The sequence below is a fragment of the Lithobates pipiens genome, unplaced genomic scaffold, assembly GCF_037356315.1.
Source record: "Lithobates pipiens isolate NorthernLeopardFrog02 unplaced genomic scaffold, aLitPip1_a1.2 Scaffold_13, whole genome shotgun sequence".
NCBI lineage: Eukaryota > Metazoa > Chordata > Amphibia > Anura > Ranidae > Lithobates > Lithobates pipiens.
This window is the reverse complement of record NW_027507718.1, coordinates 233,734,159-233,761,579: the sequence shown is the minus strand read 5'-3', so window position 1 is coordinate 233,761,579 and position 27,421 is coordinate 233,734,159. Positions and strand designations below refer to the sequence as shown.

The window sequence follows — 27,421 nt, the reverse complement described above, 5'->3', positions numbered from 1 at the left end:
CTGTGTGTGTCAGTGTATGTGTCGGGAAGACAGGGGAATTGTCGGCTCCCTTGTTTGCTTACACATACTCCCACATACCCAAGAGCCAGCTTACAGACACAAGGTAAGGCTGGCCATAATTATATTTTTTTGTCCACCTAGTGAGTTGATTCCTCCATCTACAAAAAGGTGGGTGGAGGCATTTGCCTTGCCGCTGTCTGAATACACTGCTCAGTGGCTGCATCATATATTGGCTGATTGTCAGAATATTTTACAACATGTACCTGCAATAGAATTGATAGATTGATTTAAAAAAAAACCTTGCTGCCCGCCTTATTCCTTTAAGACCCCATTCACACTGTAGCGCGCCCACGTTGGCGGTAAAGCTGCGCTATGTTTAGCGGCGGTTTGCCCTAGTTTTAGTGCCACTTTTCGGCCGCTAGCGGGGTTAAAAGCGCCCATGTTACATTCATTTCAACTGGCAGGGCGTTTTGGAAGTGGTGTATAAACCGCCCCAAAGATGTTGCTTACATGACTTTTTCTAACGTCCTGCAAGCGCACAGCCCCAGTGTGAAAGCACGCAGGCTTTTCACACTGTGCTAGCATGGGAGGCGCTTTTCAGGTGCTTTACACGCTTAAATTACTTGTTAGTGCTAAAATGCCTAAAAATGGCTTCAGTGTGAAAGGGGTCTAACACTCAGCCCTAGGCCCCAAAACTTCTACTGCTTCTCCTCTCCTGGGAGGTCCTCGCCACAGTAGCACACCACCTTGTCTTACCACCACAACTCCCCCATGCTCTCACTAATATGTCTGTATATGCCCCCCGCCGCCCCCCCATTATACACACACACACACACACACACACACACACACACACACACACACACACACACACACACACACACACCCTCCCTCTCATCACTCATCACCATGGCTGAACCCCCACTACCTCTCTACTATGTCTCTTCTCCCAGCACAAAACAAATATTTATTTTCAAGTTGACATCCTCTACTTCTATGGTAAATTGACTGCATTGTCTCTGTACATGGTACCTGCATGTGTTTTTTAAATTCTATTCTCTTGCTTTTATTTCAGCACGCTCTGAACGGTATCATCATCTGGCCTCTGAAGAAGATGATGAAACAAATGATGAGGAGCCCTCTGTGGAAATTAGGCAATTTTCTTCTTGTTCTCATCGATTCAGCAAGGTACTTTTAGCAGTAATGTCCCTCATTGTACAAAAGTCCCCTTATACAGAATGATACAGTTTGTGATGACTGTAGTGTACCATAGTAAGTAGCATGTGTACAGGTGGAAGAATTTAGCGCAATGAGTATAGATAGAATTCCTAGCTGGAGTGGGGCAATAGCTAATTTTATTTTAAAATCTTAATTCTTAAACTTGTAGGTTTATAGCAGCACAGAGCATCTTGCGACACAACTCAGTCTCAGCTTCTCATCAACTGAAAGAAGTCATAGTGATGAAAAAGAAGGCGAGAAGTGGGACAGAGTCATGTCAAGAGAAGATGAAAACAATCAACTACACACTGAGACCAGGTAATTTACATAAGAAATAAAAAATTCTTACCTTCCCCTTTTGTTTTTCACTTGCATGGATGTACATTATTATGGTGTCATGTTTTGCCCTGTATGCACACTGCTCCTGTGTTGGCATTTTTGATTTGTGTTGAAACATGAGGCATGTGTCATTGCACTGCGCAGATTAATGCATTCCCTCTGTAGTGTGAAACTTGACACTTCCTGTGATGAAACTACCGTATTTTTCGGCCCATAAGATGCACTTTTTACCCTTAAAAATATGGGGGAAAATGTCTCTGCGTCTTATGGTGCGAATATACAACACGCATCACCCCCTGCTGCCATCACCATGCTAGACCGGAAGAGAGACATCCGTGGCCCCCTCCAGCACAGGGGCGATCTCCTGGCTGGGACCTGCTGAGATAGCAGACAGAGCAGCCCGGGCAGTGGTCAGGCTGCATTTCGCTGGCAGTGGTCAGGCTGCATTTCTCTGGCACTGGTCAGGTCGCATTTCATGGGCACTGGTAAATATTTTAGTACACCATTTGGTTCAGAATATTTTTTTTTTTTTTCTTGTTTACCTCCTCTAAAACCTAGGAGCATCTTATGGAGCGAAAAATACGGTACATAATCAGTCTCTGGCTCTTTGCCATTGTCTCGGAAAAGGAGGTTTGAAGGTTTCTATTTTAAGCCTGTTCATCGCCCCGAAGCAAAAGGGGTGGGTGCATCTGCTCAGTACTGACTCTACAGGTTCTTAACACCTTTTTATTGCTTTCCTTTATCCGGGAGAACTTTTGGCTTCTGTGGCCATCAAGGATGCCTTTTTGCATGTCCCTATGTTCCCAGGGCATATGTGCTACCTGCATTTTGCTCTTGGCACACGTTTGCTGCCCTTCCCCTTGGCCTGTCCACTACACATTGGATCTTCACCAAGGTGAAGACCAAGTGTTGTCATTTTGCTTCTCTCAGGGAATCCCCAGTACCTTGAAAAAGCATTCATACCACTTGAAATCTTTCACATTTTGTCATGTTGCAACCAAAAACTTAAATATATTTTGTTGGCATTTTATGTGATGGACCAACACAAAGTGGCACATAATTGTGAAGTGGAAGGAAAATGATAAATGGTTTTAAATTTTTTTTTTTATAACCTTAAACCTGGGATTATTTTGTTGTATAAACCTTTCACTGCCAGGTCCGTACCTGAAGTGCCTTTAGGTGGCAGAGTCCGTATGGACCTCATATCTCCCTCTCCTATAAGCTTATGGTCACTTCAATGACAACAGCCACTCCACCTCCCTCAGATCCTATTCTAAAACTACTACCCCCACTCTCCTTTTACTATCCCGCGCAGCTGCCATCATAAGCCATCATACCTCCTCTGCTTGTGTATTCCAAGCCCCCAACCAACCCCCCCCCGCAGTACAATGGATGTAGGCAGCAATCGCTCCTATATCCACTGACAGCTGATCCTTGTAACCTGCAAGTGTTACAATGTATCAGACTGTCATTTTATGAATTAATGGAATCTCTATAGAGATTCCTCATTCATGTAAAGTGCTACATAGAAAGGGACTTTAGTCCCTTTCTCTGTCTCAAAAAAGAGACATGGGGGTCTGTTTAGACCTCTATCTCAACCCGATCCATCCTGATTGGCCAGGTGGAGAAGCTGTAAGACAATAGTGAATATTCATTTCCGATTGTCTGAAGTAGGTGGGTTCTGGGTGCAATGCTCTGCTCCCCGAGACCAACCTTTTTCAAGCCAGTTGGAGCCTCGGGGTCTAAACAGGGCTCAGGGGGGACAAAAAAAAAATCATATAAACGCCCCTGCACCCCTAATGGACCAGACGCTCCTGATAAGACCACCTTTCACATATAGAGGATTCTGTCAAGCATGTCTGCCTGCTCAGTGGGGGATCTGTCTGCTGATCCCCGCTGAGCAGGCAGATGACAGGTCAGTGTCCGCTCCCCTGATGCAGAGTGGACGCAGCCCGCTATTCTCTATTGGAAAGTCGGATGGAAATGGCCAGCCTATCTATTTCCATCCAATCTGCTAGATGGATGGGGAATGGATTTCCCATCCTTCTGTTTTTAGCGGACTGACAGACGCTAGTAAGGAAAAGCCAATCAAAGGCTATTCCTGTTTACACTGTGATCAGATGTGATTGGACACGGCTGATCACGTGGTAAAGAGTCCGTCAGACACACCTCAACAGCAATCGCCACTATTTTGGTATATGGCGGGGGGCAAGTGGTTAAAGAAAACACAAGTTAGCAGGCAAAACACATTTCTTTTATTATGGTATTCAGTTCTAGGTCATAACAGGCATCATAAAACAAAACATGGCAACAAGTAAACAAATTAAATGACCCCTGTTCAAAGGTCTGCATACCCTTAGTTCTTAATACTGTATATTGCTCCCTTTAGCATGAATGACCTATGCAGTTTTTGCAATAGTTGTCTGAGGCACCAAATTCTTGCAGATGGTAGATCTTGCCCATTCGTCTTGGCAAAATGCCTCCAGGTAATGCAAAGTCTTTGGTCATCTCACATGAACTGCACTTTTGAGCTCTTCCCAGAGAGACTCGATAATGTTAATTTCAGGAAGCTGTGATGGCCACTCCAGGACCTTCACCTTTTTCTTCTATAACCGCTGGAGGATCAACTTGGCCTTGTGCAGTGGAACTGTCCCCTCTGTGTTTAAAAGTAGACCTGTTGCATCTTAAACTTTTTAAGTCAACTTAAGCTCAGGTACTACAAAGCCTAAGGCCGCGTACACACGGGCGGACTGTTCGCCCAACTTTGTTCGTCAAACAATCCGACAAACAGTCCGCTCAAAATTTGCATGAACGGACTTGACCACACACGATGAACGAACAGTCCGCTGAAAGCGTGCGCGGTGACGTGAACGGCACGTACGATGGGACGAGAAATACGACGTCCAATACACTGCAATGCAACCTTCGCCGTGTAAATCCTTTCTGGGCATGCGCGAAACTTAGTTTGTCGAACAAGCCTACACACGAGCGGACTGTCCGCTGAAACCAAGTTTCAGCGGACTGTCTTACGGAAATTCCGAAAAACTTTGTTCGTCAGACTGTCCGCTGAAACTGTCCGCTGAAGCCCACACACGAGCGGACTGTCCACTGAAACACTGTTCAGCGGACAAAGTTGGGCGAACAGTCCGCCCGTGTGTACGCGGCCTAAAGAGCTGTTGGCAGGTAGGGGTCAGATTGTCAGAGGTTACAAAGACCATAGTCGTCTTACCCTTCCTTGAATTACGTTTTTATATTTGGAACTTTTAGCAGTGGTGTGGCAGTTAAGTTTACATTTGTGTTGCATTCCTTTTTTTGTTTTAACATAGTTTTTAACCTCTTCCCACTGGCCGTGTGCATATTTGCAGCCACTCGCCAGGTGGGCTTGAATAATGAGAGGCTGCTCCATGTAAACACCTCCCTGTGCTGTGAGTGCGCCATGCGAACGGGAGCTTTTCCGATCATGTGACCGCTGTGACAGCCAATCACATTGGTCAGATAACCGGAATACCCACCTCCGCCTCCTGGCATCTAGAAGCTCTTAAAGGGCTGGGAAACATGGGATTAAGATGTACCTTTTTTTTAATTGTCTTGTTTTGAGTTTTACAATTATTTAACTATTTTAGTGGTAGATGAATTTAAGATTTTCATTTTCTGTTCTATCATCCTTCAGGCTGAGGTCGTGGACTTCCTCTGGATCCTCCTACAACTCATGGTTAAGTGAGCGTAGTGCAAGCCCTGGCTTTCTGACCAGCACTTGCAGTCTGGATGCCATGCCAAAATTTGCTTTCTCCTCTGAAGATGAGACATCTGACCACAAATCCGAGAAGCCCACCTTCTCTGCACAGGAGAAGAAACGGGCATCTTCTAAGCACACAGCTTTTTCTGGTAGGAATCTTTGCTAGAAACAAAGTCCCTGAAAAATTGAAAATTTAACTTCTGAGATGCTTTCATTTTATGAACACAGCCTACCTGATCAGGGTCTCTGTTTTGCATCTTGGTAGTCCACCATACTTCTTTTGTTCGTGATTAGGGATGAGCTCCGGCATGTTCACACAGCCTACATGCAGAGCCCACCAGGAAGTCGGCGCAGGGAGACATTGTCCCGATGCACGGCTGCAGAGATCGGGAAATGTCTCGCTGCCTGTGATTAGCACAGTGCCAACTTTCTGGCGGGCTCTGCGCGTGGCCTCTGCGAACACGCCCGAGCTCATCCCTATAGGTGATATGGTGATTCAGGAACCCCTCTTACCTTTTTATTAGTACCGCAGCAGAGGTATTTTCACACATTCTGCCATTTTATTTGCTGTATTCTACATATTTGAAGCCTAGGTTTTGTGCTGCCCTAGGCCTGAATAAATTCATACACCTCCTAATTTAAATATGACTCGCCCCTTCCTGTCAAGGTCACACCCCTTGCTGTTTAAGATCCGCCCTGAAATTTTTGAGTGGGGACACTAGTTCTGAGGGGGTGGGGTTGGGCAGGCGATGGATTCCCTTAATTTGCTTAGATTTCCTCTCCCTTCCTGTTCGGCTATGGGGAAGGAAGTGAAGAGAAATCTCTGCAATGGGACAGGTATGGTAAAAAATAAACTGACGGGCTCACCCTTCCTTACTCTATCCAAAATGATAAAAAGTGTTGCCTATAGTTCTAATTTCAGCACAGATTTCTGATAATTTTATGGAGAGGACTAAGAAGATATAACCATACCAGTGGTGAAGCAGAAAACATAGCACAGTGAGGAAGGTTTGTGCTCCAGGATGATAGGACAGTCAAAATTAGAAGCGTATACCCCCATCCCCCCACAGATGCGGAATGCCGCCCGCATACTGGAAGCAATGCTGCCACTTTATGGGGGCGCTGGACTAATTTGCCTCTTAGCCCAGTCCGTCCCATAAGACTGGCGCTACACGAACAGCGCAAGCTGGCAGGGACTCTTTACGTGCTGCCCTAGACCAGGATACAGCATTGGATGTAGCAACTATCGCCTTTCTCACTAGTATCAGGCAGATTCAAACCTGCCTTGTAATTTACATATTTAGTCAGGTTGAAAAAAGACACAAATCCATCTAGTTCAACCATAAATAAAATAAAAAAAATCATACAATCGCATATACCCAATCCTATACCCACAGTTGATCCAGTGGAAGGCAAAAAATCCCCCCAGAAATGCTGGATCCAATTTGCTACAGCAGTGGAAAAAAAATATTTCCTGATTCCAGAGAGGCAATCGGATTTTCCATGGATCAACTTTACCTATAAATGTTAGTACCTGGTTATATTACATACATTTAGGAAAGAATCCAGGCCTTTCTTAAAGCAATCTACTGAGCTGGCCAGAACCACCTCTGGAGGGAATCTATTGCACATTTTCACAGCTCCTTACTGTGAAGAAACCTTTCCGTATTTGGAGAATAAATCTCTCTTCCTCTAGACTTAAAGAGTGCCCCCTTTTTCTCTGTGATGACCGTAAAGTGAATAACTCAACACCAAGTTCACTATATGGACCCCTTGTATATTTGTACATGGTGATCAAATGCCCCCTTCATCTCCTCTTCTCAAGAATGAATAGATTCAGTTCCTCTAATATTTCCTCATAGCTGAGCTCCTCCATGCCTCTTATCAGTTTGGTTGCACTTTCTCCAGCTCCCCGATATCCTTTTTGAGAACTGGTGCCCAAAACTGAACTGCATATTCCAGATTAGGTCTTACTAATTATTTGTACAGGGGAAAAATTATATCTCTTTCTGATTAAAAAAAAAAGAGAGCTTTAAAGTATTAGATTTAGATTTAGAGAGAGTCAGACTCTCTATTTGTTCTGTTTACCGTTCTAATCAAAAGTAAAAGAAAATCCTAAAGTGTGGGTTGTTGCCAGAAGAGTTAGAGGTTGGCCAAAACCCCCCCCCCCCCCATAGGATAACTTGTAAATACATTTGTGTTCCAGTATTTTACACCGACTATGATAAATTGTCTAATTCTATTTCAGAAATTGTCAGCCTTAGCCGAACCCGTCTGCGCAGTAATAGCACTGGTGCCAAGAATTCTATCACACCTAACCTGGATCTGAGTTCAAGTCGTCGACTGCGTGGTCAGAGAGAGAGAACTGAAATGCAAAGCTCTAACCCAGGCAGACGTGTACCCAAGTCTGCATCTGTTTCTGCTCTATCACTGATTATTACTTCTGGTGAGCCAATTTGACAATATTCTAACAACTCCTTTTACAAATGTGATGCATTATCTGTCATTACTTCTCTGGTATTGGACATGTCTGCTTAAATGGCAATATTCTTTGTCTGCCACAAAATAAAAATACCAAGCTAAGAATAGCATTTTATAATATCCATGTTCAACATAAAGGCCCATAAAAACCTAGTTGGTTACTGAAGAACTCTCAGCTGTGTACACAAGTAAGAAGAAAACTTTTTTTATAACCCAGAACTTATTTTTTATTTCTTGAATTAAATTTAAGTGTTAGTGGGTAAAATAATCAAATGCATATGCAGTACATTTTTGCAATACATACAGATACCCCATGGTTTGTCTCTTTAAAATGTTGCAAGTGCTGAAAAATTCCTGTTGATCCTTTGAAAAATCCTTTTGCTTCAATCTTCCTGTTGTGGGCCATCAAAGCGGCCACTGCTGCACAGAAATTCCAAGCAGTGTGTTATTCACTGCTTGGGTGCATATTTTTGTTTCCTTTAGCAAAATGGCTTCTAGAATTATTGGGGCGGGGGGAGGAAAAGAGTAAAAAGGCAGGATTTTTATCAAAGACGAGACCCTCTTTGTTTCTACTGTTATAACTGCTTATATATCGGCATTTGAGTACACTGAGCCTTACATGTACAGCTCAGAGTACATTTATGGTACACCTCTCTGCTGTGACGATGTGACTTCCATACACATGCGCGGTAGTGACATCATCGTGGCTGGGCCAATTAAGCGGCCAAAGAGTCCGAACCTTTTTTTCGTCAGCTGCATGTTTTCAGTGATGGAAAATAAAATTTGAGTTTAGTCAATAGATGAAAACTATGATGAAAATCAATTCCAATTGTCATTTCGTCGACTAAAATCGAATGGGTTTAGTTAAATTGTAATGCATTAGTTAAGCATTTCTCTAGAATTTCGAAACTCATTATATGCGCCTGGAATAAAAATGTAATATGTTATTATTTATGGTATTGGGGTCTGAACATGCATTAAAGCACAGATTTAGCCATTGTGATATATAAAGTCTTTATAAATAATAACGAGGGGAGGGAGTACACAGGGCAGGGTGCATTATACTTTGAGGATAGGGAGGTGACCTGCAAGCAAGGTTTGGGGAATTAAATGGGAGTAAAGGAGCGCACAAAGCAGTAAACTGGACAGTCTGGGGAAGCTGTTTTTACACAATGCTAAGCAATCTTACCTTGCTGGGAGGAGAAACGCCCACCATGTCACATCCAGACAGATCTGAATCTGACCGAGGAGTTCCTCTTCTGTGGTTTGCAGGGCATTGTTCTAGAACTCGCAGGCAGACAGAGTGAGCATGCATGTCTCATCCAATACAGCTTGCTGATAGTCGGGGGAAGGGGCTTTAAAAGACAGGCGGAGCTCCAAGGAAAGCAGAAATTCATGGGGGCACTGGAGTTTTTAGTTGATTAGAATGTACTGAAGATTTAAGTTGACTGAAATAAGACTAAAGATAAAATTACATTTTAGTCATAAGACTATAACTAAAACTAAATTGATATTTGATGTCAAAATGAACAGTGCTTAACTTTAGGGCTGATTTACTAGAGCATGTTCACTTGAATGTGGATTTTAGCTTAGTTAATAAGGGGTAGGTAAGTGAAAATTGCCCTTTTAACCACTTGCCGACCACCACACGCCGATGTACGTCCCTGCTTTGGGGATGGATATAGTTTTTAACCCCGGTATCCCCGTGTTCGGCCGGCTACAAGATAAAAGTGGTCTCTGCAGTGAATTTGCCGCAAGATCACTTTTATCGGTGGCCGACCGAACACTGGGATACCGGGGTTAAAAACTATATTCGTCCCCAAAGCAGGGACGTACATTGGCCTCTCATATTTAAGAGATCCTGGGGATGTTTACATTCCTTCTAATAGGAATAAAAGTGACAAGCTTTTTTTTTTTTTTTTTTTTTAACAGTGTAAAAATTAAAAGGTAAAATAAGAAAAAATTAATTTTTTTTAAAACACTCCATGTCACGCAGAGCTCGAGTGCAGAAGCAAACGCATACATGAAGAGTGCTCACATAGGAAAACTGTTCAAACCACACATGTGAGGTGTTGCCGCAAACGGTATAGCGAGAGCAATAATTCTAGCCCTAGACCTCCTCTGTAACGCAAAACATGCAGCCGGTAGAATTTTTTTAGATGTCGCCTATGCTGCCATTCAATGAGCGGGCGCAATTTTAAAGCATGACATGTTGGGTATCAATTTACTCGGCGTAACATTCTTTCACAATATAGAAAAAAATTGGGCTAACTTTACTGTTAAGTTTTTTTTGTTTTGTTTTTTATTCAAAAAAATATTTTTTTTTCTTTTAGAAAATATACGCTTGTAAGACTGCTGCGCAAATACGGTGTGACAAAGTAATTAAACGACCACCATGTTATTCTCTAGGGTGTTAGAAAAAAAATGTATAATGTTTGGGGGTTCTAAGTAATTTTCTAGCAAAAAAAAAAATGTTTTTATTTTGTAAACACTGTCTGAAAAAGAGGCTTGGTCCTTAAGTGGTTAATGTACAAGGACAATGGGCAAAAAAAACAAAAACAGATGTTTGGATAGTTCGCCTCATTTACTAAACTTAGTAAAAATCCACTTTTTAAAGTAAACATTCTCTACTCCTTTAGTAAATCAACCCCATTTTGAACCAAAAGGACCCTCCAAAACTGCAAACTATAAATCTAAAAATGTGGGAAAATATATTCAGTGCTTTTCTAATTTTAAGATTATCCAGTTATTTTTTGTCCTGCCAATCTGGGAATATGTATGTTGTTCTCCATAAGTAGATTGCTTTATATTTGTACATTTATACAAAAAAATATATATATTAAGCAGTTTGTTACTACAACAATGTAGCAGAAAATGTTAGCTGATGGTGTGTATTTGACATCTTTGTAAGTAAACAGTAATAATTACAGACACCAGTCACTGTCACAACTGTTTAGATTATTTAGCAGGGAGAAATTTAAATGGATTGTTTATTCTTTCCCACAGATGATTTTAGCAGTGGATCTCTTACAAGCCCAATTTCTCCACATTCCGTCTCATCTAATCCTTCTTCCAGAGATTCTTCTCCAAATCGATACTCTGCTGTGGCAATAGCAAGTCTGCGTCCCCCAATAATTATTCACAGCTCCGGAAAGAAGTATGGCTTCACTTTGCGTGCAATTCGTGTTTACATGGGAGAAAGTGATGTGTATACTGTACACCACATGGTTTGGGTGAGTAATGTTTTTGGTCAAATTGAACACTGCCTATTTTGAGCATTTCATAATACCTTTTATTGTATTCTTCCAGAACGTAGAAGATGGAAGCCCAGCTCATGAAGCAGGGTTAAGAGCTGGGGATCTGATAACCCATGTGAATGGGGAATCTGTTCTCGGCCTGGTACATATGGATGTTGTAGAGCTCCTTTTAAAGGTATACCTATTGTAATTTGTATGTTCTTATATTTAAATACATGCAACTACATAAAGGAGGTGCACAGTATATGTGAAGTTACTTTTACAGAAAGTACTTTCTTGTATTTTGGCTGATCTGTGCTGAAGGCAGCATCACCTTCAGTACATGCAAGAATGTATTTTTTGTAAAAAAAAAAGAATATGTAGCAGCCTTGTGTGTTTTCTTTCCCCCTTTTTTTTTAATGGCCTAGGAATACCGAACTATTAACCTCCCTAGCGGTAATCCTGAGTCTGGATCGCATCGCTGGATGCAAGGGAGGACACAGTGAGACTTACCTTGTCCCCTGGATCCAGCGATGTCCCCCGTACTGTTTGAGCGAGCTGTCCTCCGCTCAATTCACAGTGCCGAATGCCGCCGAGCTCCGTTCCCTGCGACGTTACAGTGCACTGGAGCGGAGAACGGCGGCAAATTAAAAAAAGTAAAAAGACACAACGCACACAGCACTGTAATCTTACAGATTACAGTACTGTATAAAAAAATTACACATCACCTTTGTCCCTAGTGGTCTGTGCAGTGCCCTGCATGCACTTTTATATTATAAATACTGTTTTTTTTTCTGCCTGGAAATTGGAGATTGTCCATAGCAACCAAAAAGTGTCCCTTTTTCAGTGTTTTAGGATTTGATTACATTATTGAACAATTTTTATTATTCTTTATTATATTATAAACTTTATCATACCTGGGATGTCTGCTAGACTCTGGTTTGAACAGATTTAAGAGCGTTATTCCTAAGAATTACAGGACTACAATATAAAACGCCAGATTTCCATGCAAAATAATTGTACCGCTTTTAGCACCTAATTCCAGACTGAATCATACCGCCAGGGAGGTTAAACTGGTAAATATAAAACTTTGTAAATTAATATTCAGTATATAAGATTAATGGTCTGCTTTTTATATGTTCCATATGAAACTGCTTGGCTTTTTGTTGTAAGCAGTTTACAAGTTGATTTTTTTTTTTTTTTTTTACAGAGCTCTGTAGGCTAAATTTTTATACAGAACTGAATGACTCATTAGCAATGACTTATCAAAGGGTTTATTCCAAGCTTTCAGTCAAACAAAGCCAGCTAAGAAGTAGTTTGCTAAACTGTGCTTTAGAGGGCTTAAAGAGTTTTGGGAATCCTTTGTCAGGGTTAAACATTTATTTGTAAAACACATTTTTATACGTATAAAAAGCGATTTAAAAGATCTGTTAAAGAACTTTCTTTTCTTACATCAGGGGACACAGAGCTGTAGTAATTACTATGTGGGTTATATCGGACCGACAGGTGCTGGACACTGGCATGCACCCAATGGTGTGTACTCCCCTATATAACCCCTCCTATTACTGGGAGTTCTCAGTTTTTTTTTTTTTTTTTTTTTGCCAGTGTCTAAGGTGTTGGTCATGAGTAAAGATGTGCTGTGCTGAGCTCCATGGGTAGTAATCCTTTGAGGGCCAGCCATGCTGACTGGATCCATTCTGATGTCTTTTCATGGGCTAAAATTAATGGTACTCAGGCCTTGTATCTGAAGAAACAAGGTTTTGGTTGCGAACGCTTCTCTTTAGAGAGCTGGGCCCTGGGATCCAGTACTTTTTTGGTAGTGAGGCCATAAAGTTTTACTGGCAGGGTGCTGTCGCAGGTCCAGGATTGTGGGATACCCTGAGAGTTCCCCAGTACCTGAAGGTTTCCTATAAGGTCTCGGAGCCTACCGTGAAGGGTGAAGATTGGGGGGGGGGTCTGGTCTCTTCCTGTGCCCGCAGATTTATTTCCCTTGGGGGGGGGGGGGGCATGCCAAGACGGTTCTTTTGAAAAGAGCCATGCTTACAGGTCCACAGGATGCCACTAGCACAGGAAAACACCTTCCTTGAAAGGAAAGGGAGGGCCATAATTTGCGGGGGGCGTGGCTGACGGCATCAGACGCTGGCCACATGAGGAAGCTGGGCTCAGCGCTGTATGTGTGAAAGCTGCTGCTGGCTGTGGAGGGACAGAGCAGGTGGATGGCTTGGTCAGGTTAGTGAACACGGGCTTACTCCTTTGGCACATTTTACTTTGCTGTAGCTAGGGTTAATGGCAGCTAATGGTGCTGAACTATAGCCTAGCAATGTACATTCTTTGGCATAGTGCCTCTGCTTTATGCTTCAGGCTATGAAAGGTAATGGGACCAGGAACTTCTCCAAAAGGTCATTTGTTTTGCACTGTAAACTGAATGCATTTCCAAAAGAATGGCATCCTCCTCCGAGAGGGATACGGCTAGTCAGATTGAGCCGTCAAGGGTAGAACACTTCAGTCCCTGTATATATCATACAAACAGGTTTTTTTTTTTCTTCTACCATTTAAAAATTTGAAAGAAGATCAATGCTATGATGTCTCTCCATAGTAGGACTAAACATAGCAGATTCCCATCTATTCCTCAGGGCACTTTTGTTGAGGTGCAGGAAGCTGGGGATCAGCTAGATCTTTCCAAATATTAGAAGATACTTATTTTTCCTCTTAGGAGGATCCTAACGGGGAGGGAGTAGCCTCACAAGTCAGGTGCTTGTCTACTCCCTTACTTAACTATTTTGTTGCCGGCAGCACAGGCTCTTGAGGTATCTACCTCTAACTAGGTTCATTTGAACCTCCCCCACCTGGGGATGTTTTTTCCTATTTATGCATAGCTTATGTATTCTGAATGAGAACATTTCTATGAAGAAATGGGGGGGTTCCAGCAATTGATGCTGCAATCACCTCAGTTAGCAGAGTCTCACATGTCCAGTGGATAATTCACTGATGTTAAAGGATCCAGCAAATTAAAGTTGGAACTTCCTTTTAAACACAAGATGTCTTTTGCAGTCCTTGCTGCAATTGGTGTATCTCGCTCCGTTAACGTCTGCTCCACCATTCTGGTGGAGCACATTTTGAGTCATGCTAATTCATTGAAAAATGTGGACTTCTAAGAGTTAAGGAACAGTTTGTGGAGATACCTGTCAGGGCTGGCTTAGCCCTTCCTTCTCTGGGCTCGCCACTCAGCTGTCAGCTAATTGGCAGCTCTCTTCTCTCGCCACAGTTACCAGCTGTTCCTGATGATGCTCGTCTGACTTGCCTACTTAAGGTCCGGTTCACACTGAGGCAGCACGACTTACAGCGCGACTGCCTCAGGCGACCTGGACGCGACCACTGCGGCGACTTGCAAAACGACTTCTGTATAGAAGTCAATGCAAGTTGCCCCAAAAGTCGTACAGGAACCTTTTTCTAAGTCGGAGCAACTTGAGTCGCTCCGATTAGAACGGTTCCATTGCACAGAGGGGGATGCGACTTGTCAGGCGGCGAAGTCACCTGACGAGTTGCCGCTGTGTGAACCGCCTCTCAATCCTTCCAGCTCACTTCACCGTTGCCTTCGCCTTGGTCAGATCACTAGAAACCATCTCCTGTGGTTTTTTTAAAGATTTGCTTGCTGACATCCCTTCTGGCTCCTTATCCTGCTTGCTATTGCTCTACTTGGATCCCTGACTTCTGGCCTGGCTGACTACCTGATCTGGTTACTGGACTCTGGCTATACTTAACTACGCTTTTTCTATTTACCTATTTATTTTTATTAATAAACAAGTGTGATTTGATTGTACTTCTGTATCAGTCTGATTCATGGTTTCTGACAATACCTGAGTTTCTGCCTGATCAGCAAGCCTGGCAATGGGCTGGTGTATCTGATGCACTATGTGTCACAGTAGATGCTATGAAAGACTCTATTGGTTAAGCCTTATGGCTCATGCTTGGACTAGTGCATTCTCGCAGAGTTCTGTGGCTGACCTATTAATCAGCCCAAGCACCACTTGAAAGCTCTTAGGCAGTTTTTTTCCCTTCCTGGAGTATGGCTATTTAGAGTGGATAAGTACATCCAAAAGGGTAAAGCTCTCTTTACCAGTAAAAGGAGGGTCAAACATTTCTTTTTTTTTTTTTTTTTTTTACAATAAAGTTTTATTGATCAAATTCAGAAAACACAAAGATAACATCAGAGTGCAAATCAATAAGCAGCCAATACAGGGCACAAAATGACCAGTAACAGTATGCAGAAACTAAGACAAATTAAAGCATAACATAACACAAAGTACCACCAAGCTTGTATAGGCTGTCTGATCATACTTGTTTCACTGTTATTTAATTGTAGTTTATTTTACGTTGTTTTAGTGTCTTCCATTCAAAAGGGAATAATTGAGGAATAATTGAGGGGTTGGGTGGGGGATGGGAAAGTTGGGGGAAGGGAGACACAAAGAGAAACAAAGGGAGATAGAAAAGAGAAACATGAAGGGTAAAAGAGCAGAAAGAGGCGTAGTAAAGTAGACAGAGTTTACAGATTGGGCCACCCTACGGCCCTGCGAGTCATCTCTCAGTCATACCAACCAGGGGTGAGATTCCAAGCCTTAGGGCACATCTCAATCTCAACCGCCGAGCATTCACCCTGTACTCAAATCCCGAAAAGCGGCAGAATACTTAAACTGGACCCATGGGGACCAAGTCTTGTGAAATTTATCCGCCGTGTCTTTAGCTGTAGCGAGCATCTCCTCCAGAGAGAAAATATGGTTAACTGAGTGTACCCACTCCCTGACTGAGGGTACCGTAGTTAGTTTCCAGTATTTAGGAATCAGGGATTTGGCCGCTATCAGCAGGTACTTAGTCAAAGATCTGTTGTATCTGCCCAGCGGCATGTCTGATATGTGCAAGAGACAACACTCCGGTGAAAGAGTTAGCGTGGTGTTAGTAATATTGAGAATTAAATTGCAGATCTCGCCCCAGAAGCTAGCTATCCGGGGGCAACTCCACCAAACATGCAGCATGTCTCCCGCTGCCTCCCCGCAGCGCCAGCAGAGGTCAGAGGATGCCGGATACCAACTCTTAACTTTGGTCGGGGTGGCGTACCATTGTGAGAGTAATTTGTATGCGTTTTCCTGTAGCCTGGTGCTTATAGTGCCTTTGTGGGCAAGGATACATGCATTGTGCCACTGTGCATCCGTAAAACGAGTCAGGAGGGCCTTCTCCCATGCATCCCTAAATCTGTCCGACTCCGTGTGGATCAGCTGCTGGAGACATGCGTACATAAAGGAGGTCGTCTTCTCCAAGGGGGCGCCCTGGAGGCAGATCTTCTCAAAGGGTGTAGGGCCCCTAAGCACAGCCTCCCTCCGCACAGGCGCCAGGAGATAATGGCACGCCTGCCTGTATTTCCAAAACGATAATGTTGCCGGAGGGAGGCTACCTATGAGGTCATCAAAGGGAAGAATCTTTCCCCGCCGTACCAGGTGTGAAGCTAACAACGGGGAGTCAGCAGTGTGTGAGAAGTCATTTGTGGACAGTCCCGGGGGAAAATCCGGATTGCCCCGGAGAGGTGTTAGAGGGCCAGGGGAAGAAGTAAAGTCATGGTGTGAGGTCAGCTTATGAAAAATCCGCAACGAAGCCCCAATGAGAGGGTGTTGTGATAATTCCCTAGGGCATCTGGCCTTCGGGATCCAAGGGGAGAATCGCAATGGAGATCTAGACACTCCCTCTTCTATTGAGATCCAGTCTTTGCTATCTGCATGACAGTTCCAGTCAACTATTCTGGCTAGATGGGTGGCATAGTAATACAGTTTGAAATTCGGGAACCCCATCCCGCCTGCTGCCTTCGGTTTCGTCAATAGGTGTAAACTAATGCGCGGTCTTTTTTGGGCCCATAAGAATTTCCAAAGTAAGGATTGAAACTGTTTAAAAAAGGCGACTGGGAGTTCGATGGGCAAAGTGTGAAATAGGTAAAGAAGTCGTGGGAGTGTTATCATTTTAATGAGTCCGGCCCTTCCAAACCATGAAAAGAGGCCCCACGACCACCTAGTCAGGTCTAGTTCAATCTGCCTCAACATGGGCTTAAAATTAAAAGAGAAGATCTTGCTTAACTGCGGAGTAAGTTTGATGCCCAGATATGTCAAGGCGTCCGTCACCCATTTAAATGAGGTATTTGATTGGGCCTGCGCCAACACGTCAGGGAGGAGCGTTAGATTCATGGCCTCTGACTTAGTATAGTTAATCTTGAGGTTTGAAATGTAGCCGTATACCAAAAAGGCCTGCAACAGGTTTGGGATCGAGGTATGCGGGTGGGTCAGAAAAAACAATAAATCATCCGCATAAGCAGCGATTTTACAAATTCTCTGCCCCACGGGAAAACCTGAGATGGAGGGTGTGTTGTTAATCGTGCGAATGAATGGCTCTAGGGTGAGGATAAACAGAAGCGGGGAGAGGGGGCACCCCTGCCTCGTCCCGTTCCTAATCTGCACTGGATCAGACAGGGTCCCATTGATCTTCAATTGGGCAGTCGGATTTTGATAGAGGGAGGAAATCCAGGAAAGCATGCTGGGGCGTAGCCCCACATGAGTGCATGTAGCAAATAGAAAATCCCAAGCCACTCTGTCGAAGGCCTTCTCCGCGTCCGTGGACAGGAGAAGGCCCCCAAACCGAGCATTCTGACAGTGGTGGATTAAATTCAAAGCCTTCGTTGCGTTGTCCCTGGATTCCCTCCCCGGCATAAACCCTGCCTGATCCGGGCCAATCAATTGGGGCAAAAAGTATCTCAGTCGGTTTGCGATAATTTTAGACAAAATTTTTAAATCTAAATTAAGTAGGGAAATGGGACGGTAGCTAGCACAGACCGTGGGGTCCTTCCCCGGCTTGGGGAGCACCGTTATATAAGCTCCCAAAAAGGTCGTAGGAAGTTGATGGGGCTCTCTTAATGAATTGAGGGTTCTCAAGAGTGGTTTTTCTAACAGGTCCGAAAAAGCCTTGTAGTAGTGCGCCGTCAGCCCATCAGGGCCAGGACTCTTACCCGGTTTAAGGCTTTTTATCGCCCCCAATAGTTCCTCCGAGGTGACCGGACCCTCCAAGGAATCTGCGTCATCAGGAGAGAGTGTAGGCATGCCACTCTGAGACAGATAATCCCGGATTATATGGCCTCTCTCTCTGAGCAGCCCCCCAGGTTTATGCTGAGGTGGGATATTGTAGAGGTCACTATAAAACCGGTGAAAGCTGTCGGCAATCTGATCCACACGGTTCGTCAAAGAGCCGTCCGCCTTCTTAATTGCCATAATATTATTGGCGAGGGCAGCCTCCTTAACCGCCCTGGCCAATAGTCTACCCCCCTTGTCGCCATGTTCATAGTATATTTTTTGTTTTAGAAAAAGGGTGCGCTTACTCTTGGTCTCTAGGATACCTTTCAGCTCCGACCTCGCCTCAAGCAATTCCTGGGCCACTAAAGTAGCCCGGGACTGCTTATGTTGGGACTCAAGCTGTGCAATTCTTGAGGTTAGGGCAGCTATCTGAGATTCCGCCTTCCGTTTACGGGACGCCCCTGCTCTGATAAACTCCCCCCTCATTACACACTTGTGTGCTTCCCAAATAGTCAGGGGTGAAAGCTCCTCCGAGACACTTTCTCGGAAATAATTACGGAGGGCGTCCGTTAGCGTCGGGAGTAGTTCAATGTCAGTCAATAGTGAGGGGTTCAGTCTCCACGTGCAGAGTCTAGGCCTCAAGTCAGAATGCGTCAGGGAAACCGAAACCGGAGCATGGTCCGAGAGGGTCTGGAGACCAATAAGAGAGCTCTTGGCATTCAACAGATCCCGCTGCGTAATAAAGATGTAGTCAATACGAGTGTACTTATCGTGAGGTGCCGAGTAGCAAGTAAAGTCCCTACCAGTAGGGTTGAGAGTGCGCCAAGTGTCTATTAAAGTCAGAGAATGTAACACCTGTTTCAAAGTACGGTAAGTTAAGCTTGATTTACCAGTGGAAATGTCCTGAATCGGGTTAAGTGGAACATTAAAGTCCCCCCCCCCCAGTAAAATGCAGCCTGTAGCAAAGCTCTTTAGTTCACCTACTACTCGGATACGTGTGCACTATTGGGGAAATAAACGTTGGCTAGCGTTAAGGGCGTAGAGCCCCACATGCCCTTTAGGAACAAGTATATGCCGTCGGGATCTGACAGCTGTTGAGTGACCTCAAAACCCGCCGACTTGTGGAGGAGAATCGAGACTCCTTTCGTTTTCGCTTGCGGGTTTGTTGCATGAAACACCCGTGGGAAATTTTTGTTAAATAACCTAGGAATTTGACTAGATCGGAAGTGTGTCTCTTGCAAATATACAAACATGGGTTTTACCTTATTCAACTCCCGGAGGATGGAGATGCGCTTTTCAGGTATATTTAAGCCACGAACATTGTGCGATATCAGAGTCGGGCAGGGGCCCAGCATCGAGTATGCCATGGTCGAGAAATCAAAACCCTCCGAGGGCGGCTCACTCTGTGGAGATAAACAAGAAGGAGAAGCAGTGAGAGATGACAGTAGAGAGAAAGGAGAAGGAAAGATGGGGAGAAATCGGGAGAAGAGAGAGGTACAAGGACAAAAATGAGGGTAGGATAAGGTGGGAGAACGTCCTGTACTCAGGGCGTATCAATTAGGGTGAGTTCTTGCCTGCAGATCTCTGAGCTGCAAGCCGAAAAAAGAGCAGGGAGAGGTACACGCAGCAAAAACCTAACTATACTGCTATGCCCTGTTTGTGGGGTACGTGGGAGGAACACCACAGAAGGGGTAAGTGTTCACAGTGATACCATGAAAATTGCCCCAGTTGTAACAATAAGGAGAATCCCTTAACAAAAAGGTGCATAAAAAGAAATAAAAAAAAGAAAAAAGGGAATAATAATACAAAAACACAGAGTCACCATAGGGGAGACTCACAGACCCTAATTTAAAGCATAACAAGGCAAAAGAATATTTCCTGGCCGGAAATTAGCAGCCACTAAGTGGCGGGACATGCAACCTAGAGCTGTCAGCTCAGAACAGCCCCAAAAAAAAAAAACAGAAAAAGAAGAAAAAACACATCGTGCCCCTGGAAAACCTCTGGGCAATCACCAGCCAAAACGATCAAAAAAATTGGGCAAAATGAATGGCGTCCCACTGGTCCCTCAAGCAAGGTCCCGGCTCCTGGACTGCCGTGCAGGAAACAGAAGGCGGCCCCCCGTTCCAGCGCCCATCCTGCCGCCTCTGCTCTTCTTCGTGGGGGGTTTGGCAGGGGAAGAGTGGGGAGAGCTGTCAGGGCTAGCGTCTTGTGGGGGGTTCCGGAACTCCGCATACCAGTCTGGGAGATGAACGCAGGGGATATTCAGTGCTGCGCAGAAATCCGGAAGCTCCTCTGGGAGCCTGAGTAAGAGTTGTCTCCCATTAAAAGTAGCCTGTAGGGCAAACGGAAAGCGCCATTTGTAAACAATGCCCCTCTCTCGCAATACTTCCAAGAGAGGACGTAAGGCCCTCCTGTTTTGCAGGGTGATGGGTGACAAGTCCTGAAAAAGTGCCAAATCACTATCATTGAATTGGATACGGTCATTCTTCCTTGCTTGGCTGAGAATCTCCTCCTTCAGAGGAAAGTTCTGGAGGCAGCATATGATGTCTCTCGGTGGGGCTGTGTCTGACGGTCTCGCTCGCAGGGCCCTGTGCGCCCGTACAAATTCAATAGGGGTATCGGCCGGGTTCTCCAGCAGGTTGTTGAATATGGAGCGTAGGGCCGAGGGTATCTGGTCGGGGGCCACCGCCTCTGGAACCCCCCTCACTCGAATGTTACACCGCCGACCCCTGTTATCGAGGTCTTCAAGGTGCCTGTTGATGGAAATTAAGTGCGCAGTATGTGAGGCCGTTGTAGCTTCCAGTCTGTGTACCGCCTTGTCTCTCCTATCCTCAGCCCTCTCCATGGTGGCCATTTTTTCGTTCAGTGAGAGGAGGTCAGCTTTAAGGTCGGTAATAGCAGAGAACAGGGTATTCTTAATGTCTGATGCTATGGCGGTCATGTCGCCCAGCGTTAGAGGGTGGTCAGGGTTTCCGTTCCCGCTTACCAGGTCGTCCGCGGTACCTTGGGAACCGTCACTCATCTCCTCCTCGTGGCTGCGCCATCTTGCGCGGAGTGGAACGGTCAGAGCGGGCCTGCATAAGGAACAAGTCCTGTATATTGCGGGTCTGGGACGAAGCGGATTGTCGCGATCTAGTCCCCGGGTTGTGCCGAGCTTGCTTGCTCATTTTCAGCGTCTGATTCGGCCAGGAAAGACGTTAACGGGCTGTGAGTCTCCAGGAGCTCCTCACTAAGCGGCCATTCCTTCCGCGCCAAGCCACGCCCCCAAACATTTCTGCTTTTATCGTGCTGCCTCTCCTATGCCTGTAGCATCTGCCTCTAGGCAGTCTCGACTGTCTCAATCATCGGGTTCAAGGGAAAGTCCCCAAGGGCAGCACCAGGATCTTGAGGGCAGAAAGCCCACAAAGCAGAATGCTAAAGCCTTCTCATGAAGGAGCACACCCACTCATTTGGGTGAAGGGAAAGGTCCTGCGATTCTCAATCTGGCAGGAACAATGTCAAGAGTAGAGCGATTTCTACAATTTTTTTCTCTAGGTTACGAAAGCCCAGATGGCTCCGTTTGCTTTTGATCTGAGGGTCCGGGGTTCAGATCCCTGTTTGGGTGCTGCCTGTGGGGTCCTTGGGCTGCTGATGGGGCAGTCTTTATGCAAGAGTTTCCGGATCCTAAGGATCCAGAGAAAAAAAGAAGTCTCTTTTTCTGGCCTCTGGATCAGCTGTTCCCTTAGTGGAACAGGGGGTTTTGGTGCAAACCTTTTAAGGTTCCAGAACCGAACAGAGGGGTAAGACCCATTCTAGATCTCGAAGATCTGAATCGGCACTTAAACATCCGATCTGTTCATAATTCGATCGGCTGTGTCCGTCCTGCAAGGAGGGGAGTTGCATATCTCCATGTGTCAGATTTCCCGCTCACCAGAAATTTCTGCATTTTGAAATGTAAAATTATCTTTTCAGTTGTGGCCCTGCCATTCGGCTTAGCCACAGCATCACGAGTGTTCTGAAAGATTCTGGCACCTCCTTTAGCCAGGTTGAGGGCTCAAGGCATAGCGGTCCTAGCCTATTTAGAAGATCTACTTTTAATAGATTATTCAGTCTCAAGTCTAAACTCAGTGTCTGATCTCAGCCGTAAATATCTGAAATCTCTAGGTTGGATTCTCAACCTAGGAAGATTCTCCTTAAAACCATCAAGGAGATTACGGTACTTGGGTGGCTGGTTATAGATACCATACAGAAGAAGGTATTCTTACCCCAGACAAGAATCAGTTCCATTGTAGGACTAATTCAACTTATCAAAACAAAGGAAAGTTCCTTCATTCGGCTGTGCAGGAAATTTTTAGGGGAAATGGTGGCCTCCTTCAAGGCCATCCCTTACGCGCAGTTTTACACAAAGACTGCTTCAAGACACCATCCTGTCGGTCTGGAATAAAAATTCAGGCCTTATTTGTTTCCAATACGCTTGGCTCCCGACATAGTCAGAGCCTAAATTGGTGGTTATCCAGCTAAGGGAAAATCTTTATCCTGGAAGGTGGTAACAGATGCCAGCCTTCTAGGCTGGGGAGCAGCCCTGGAAGAAGATTCTGTTCAGGGGAGATGGTCCAGGTTAGAGGACCTTGCCTATCAACTTTTTTAGAAGTTTCAGGCAGTACGTCTGGCCCTAGAATATTGGCGGTCAGACTACAGGACTGTCCTGACAGGATTCGGTCTGACAAGGCCACGGCGGTGGCTTACATCAATCACCAGGGGGGCATGAGAGGTCGTGCAGCCCAAAAAGAGGTGAATAATGTTCTAGCTTGGGCAGAACACAACACTCCTTGCCTATCGGCAATTCAAATTTTTCAGGCGTACTACTCGAGTCGCCAACAATTTCTTTCCGGGAGAATGATCTCTTCACCCCGACATTTTCCTTGCGATATGTCAGAAGATGGGGGTGTTCTGGACATGGACCTATTAGCGTCCAGATTCATTAAAAAAGCCAACAACTTTATGTCTAGAACAACGGGTCTGCTAGCAGGCGGAACAGATGCATTAATGTTCCCATGGGATCAGTTTTCACTGATCTATGCGTTTCCTCCAGTGCAGTAGGAGTCCTTCGGACTCTGCCATTATAGCCGGACCTTCTTGCACAAGGTCCGGTATTTCATCCTACCTTACAGACGAAAAATTTAACAGGTCTGACTGTTGAATCCCACTTTCTAAATGATAATAGGTGGTCTCTCTTGGTAGTGTCTACTTTGATTAATGGCAGGAAGCCGGGTTCCAGAATCACTTACTATAGAGTCTGGAAGGCATATGTTTCTTGGTGTGGATTCAGGGATAGGCACCCCAGGAAGTATGTCATAGGCAGGATTCCTGATGTCCTGCATATGGGATCTGAAATGAAGCTGGCCTTGACTTCTATCAAGAGCCAGATCCCGGCCTTGTCATTGTTTTTTCCTATGAAAAGTGGTAATAGGTTTTCATTTAAACAAAGATATTCTTCCTTCCTTCATTTCTCCCCAGAGCCTTAATCTAGGGAAGAGAAGGCACTACATTATCTTGATGTAGTAAGAGCGATCAGAGTCTATTTAAAGGTGACCGTTCAGTTTTGCAAAACACGGGTTTTGTTTGTACTGCCAGAGGGTCCAAGATGTGGACAGGCAGCGTCAAGATCCACTATTTTCCAAATGGATTTGTCAAGTGATTATTCAAGCTTCAGCTTAAAGAAGAAAATTCTTCCTTCTCATATTAAGAGTGCACTCATCCAGGGCGATTAGTGCCTCTTGGGTGCTGCATCATCAGGCCTCTATGGCTCAGATCTGTAAGACCGCAACTTGGTCTTAGGTTCATGTGTTTATCAGATTTTATCAAATCGATATTAAAGGTCATGAGGATATTGCCTTTGGGCACATTATTCTGCAAGCTGCAGTATGAGTCCTCTGGCCTCCTGTTTTTTGTTCTGTCTCTCCCCCCCCCCCCCCCCCCCACCCCCTTCAGTTGCCATTTCTATGGGACATCCCATATAGTAATTGCTATGACTCTGTGTCCCCTGATGTAAGAAACGAAAATAGGATTTTTTATAACGGCTTACCTGTAAAATCCTTTGATGTACATCAGGGGGACACAGAGGTCCCTCCCTTCCTCAGGATACACTTGTATTGCTTGGCTACAAAACTGAGGACTCCCAGTAATGGGAGGTGTTATATAGGGGGAGTACACGCTTTTAGAGGGCCAGTGTCGATCCGATATAACCCACATAATAATTACTATGGCTCTGTGTCCCCTGATGTACATCAAAGAAAAGGATTTTACAGGTAAGCTGTTATTAAAATCCAAATTTTTTTTTATTATTACAGTGAAACCACAAGCTTTGTAGTTTCCCTTTTGTGTCTGCTTTCTAACTGATGGAAACTTAGATTTTTTTTTTTTTCTAACAGAGTGGCAACAAAGTGTCTCTAAGGACTACCCCACTAGAAAACACTTCCATAAAGATTGGACCTGCCAGAAAAAATAGTTGCAAAGGTCGCATGGCAAGGAGAACCAAGAAGAACAGGAAAAAAGATACTCAAGACAGGTAAGCTAAGGCTTGATATCCTAGTGAATTGGGGTGAAGAATATGGCTTACTATAAAAGACGGGTTTTACCTCCTTTGGTTTGTTGATGTCACATTGGCAAAATGTGGGTCATAGTAATTTTTATGTGTTAGTCCTACTAATAAATGTAATGTCCAAACACCTGTCCAGTCATTCCTAATTGTTTGGGAATAGATCCCTCAATTCGTTATAAGAATTTTGTCTTGCAGTAAGTGGCTAGATGAAGTAGATATTAGGTCTTGGAGTTGAAAAGATCCTTATCAAAGGAAAGTGTTTTTTAAAAATGTGATTCTTATAAATTTAATGTAGGACATTTTGTAGATGCATGAAAAACACCTAAATAAAGTTGTTGGGTTTTTTTATTTTTTTTGCCAATGCTGAGTTTATTGGTCTGTATAAAACTGCTTCCAAGGGGAAATGATATAAAGGGTATAGGTTTTTCTATGTCCTTATTTTGCATTAAAAAAAATCAGGTAAAGCCATATTTCTAAGTTAGGTTTTTAATGTATTCCTTCTGGATACCTAAAGGCAATGTAATGGCAAAGAATGTAGCTCTCTAAAGATTTTTTGGGAATGTTTTTTAAATTTTGGCTGCTATTGTTTTCCTTAATTTAACAGCACTGGTGTTGTACATAATCTGTACTTCATCAAATAAACATGCATGGTTGGGAAATGCAAGGCAATGGTTATTTGTGAAAATTATCATTTGGTGACCAGATATTGTTTTGGTTGTTCACTTACTATTGAGTTCTGCGACTGGTTTTAGGTTACTTTTTTATATTGCTGGATTTTTTAAAAATTGATTTGTACAGAAATGTTCTTTTAAATGGCCAGAATTATTACTAAATTTACCGTACATTTTTTTTTTCTTACTGTAGGAAATCCTCACTTTTCAGGAAGCTTTCTAAGCAGTCATCAGTATTACAAACAAGCAAGAGTTTTTCCTCGGGCTTCCATCAGTCCTTGTCTTCCAGTGAGAGCCTCCCAGCCTCCCCCACCCACAGCTTGTCTCCAGGCCCCACAACCCCAAGCCGTAGCCCAGCTCCTGATATGCCAATTGGTAAGTGCCTGTGAAGCCAATAGCCAAAGATGTTGGTATAGAAATGTTTTTGGTCTGCTTAGTGTTTTTAAGGCATGAAGGTACAAAATACAGTACAATACAGAGCACAAATAACCGTTCACAGTTAGAACCAGTGAACTTCCCACAAACGTGTTGTTTCACTCTGATCACTGTCACATATTAAGACAAAGACATAGTAAGCAGGAACTAAATATTGATGTGCTATACCTGAGGGACCCCTACTGATCATAGCCCTACGTTCCAACACACACAATACCAACAGGATCCAAAGGAGCAGTGCTGTTACTCAACAGCAGAGGATGTGATAAAATTAACCAGTTTCAACCGCGATTTAGCCAAAAGACAGCTACATGGTGGTCGTCCAGCTCTGGAAGGGTTCCATGGATGTCCTCCCAGAAACATGCCCCCTGCGCTTGCTATGATTGCTGTGTCCTTTAGACACAACTGAACAGGTTGTAGTAAAAGTCGTGGTGGCCCTTTGCCATATGATCAGCTGTTGCCAATCACAGCTGGTCAGTTGTAAACATACTTGCCAGTTTTCGGATTTCCTTTCCTCATGTGCTGGGGAAGCATGGGGAGAGGAGAGCTGGTGTTCTATCGAATAGTGCCCATTGTAGGAGGCATTTTTCGACGGGAGATACCATTTAATGGGCAGAATTTTAAACCTATGCAAACAGCGGAGGGAGACTGTAGTTGTCACATTGTGCCTCGTTGTTGCAGGGCGGGTTTACAACATGCTCAAGGTCAGGTTTTCTCTGTGTTGCAGGGTGAGTTTGGTGTGTTAAATGGGGGGTTTTGCCTGTGTCTAAGGGCGGGTTGCAACACGGCCACAACCCTCCTTCTTTTTTTATTTTTATTTTTTTTATTTATTTTTTTTTTTTCTTCAAAATGTTTGGTCTTTCTATTTGTTTTTTTTTTTTTTTGTTTTTTTTTAAACAAAAAAATGTCTGTCAAAAAAAACACACAAAAACAGTAATTTCATAGCAGTACAATGTTGTATGACTGCACAATTTGTCATTCAATGTGCGACCTGGGTAGGAAGGGGGTGGAAGAGCCCAGTATTAAAGCAGTAAAAGTGTCACTAGAGGCAAAAGTTTTTTTTTATTTTTCTTTTTTCATTTTTTTTTTTTTTTGGATAGAGTTGAGAAGGATTAGAACTTTTTTTTTTTTTTTTTTTTTTTAACCACCTCAATACCAGGCACTTACACCCCCTTCCTGCCCAAGCCAATTTTCAGCTTTCATCGCTGTCGCTGTTTAAATGACAATTACGCTACATCATGCTACACTGTACCCAATTATGCTAAACAAAAAAAACCTAAAATTTTGAAAAGTTTCTTTTGTTTCTAGTTTCTATTCATAACATTTTGTAAATAAGTAAGCTTTCTCCTTCACTGATGGGCACAGATAAGGCGGCACTGGTAGGCAGCAATTATGGGTGGCACTGATATGCAGCACTGGTGTGCACTGATAGGCGACACTGCTGGGCACTGATAGATGGCATTGGGGGGTGGGCCCTGATTGGCAGCTACCTGGGCAGTGTTTGGCATTTCCCTGGTGGTCTAGAGGCATACTTGGTGGTCCAGGGTGATGCCAATCCCTGGTGGTCCTGGGAGGGCATCCAAGGGGGGGCTGCACTGATAAACAATCAGCACAGACCCCCCCCC

General features: G+C 44.1%; 1 protein-coding gene across 3 annotated transcripts in view; it reads left to right on the top strand.

The window, feature by feature from the left end:
* The window catches only part of MAST3 (microtubule associated serine/threonine kinase 3), a 229,955-nt gene that overhangs the window by 187,562 nt on the left and 14,972 nt on the right, over positions 1-27,421 (top strand). For all 3 annotated transcript variants that reach the window (XM_077476340.1, XM_077476342.1, XM_077476341.1), the window contains 8 exons: positions 1,076-1,188; positions 1,388-1,536; positions 5,228-5,442; positions 7,542-7,739; positions 10,781-11,007; positions 11,084-11,206; positions 24,521-24,657; positions 25,555-25,736. In XM_077476340.1, the coding sequence (XP_077332466.1) occupies positions 1,076-1,188; positions 1,388-1,536; positions 5,228-5,442; positions 7,542-7,739; positions 10,781-11,007; positions 11,084-11,206; positions 24,521-24,657; positions 25,555-25,736 (1,344 nt within the window). The remainder of the gene's footprint in view (positions 1-1,075; positions 1,189-1,387; positions 1,537-5,227; positions 5,443-7,541; positions 7,740-10,780; positions 11,008-11,083; positions 11,207-24,520; positions 24,658-25,554; positions 25,737-27,421) is intronic.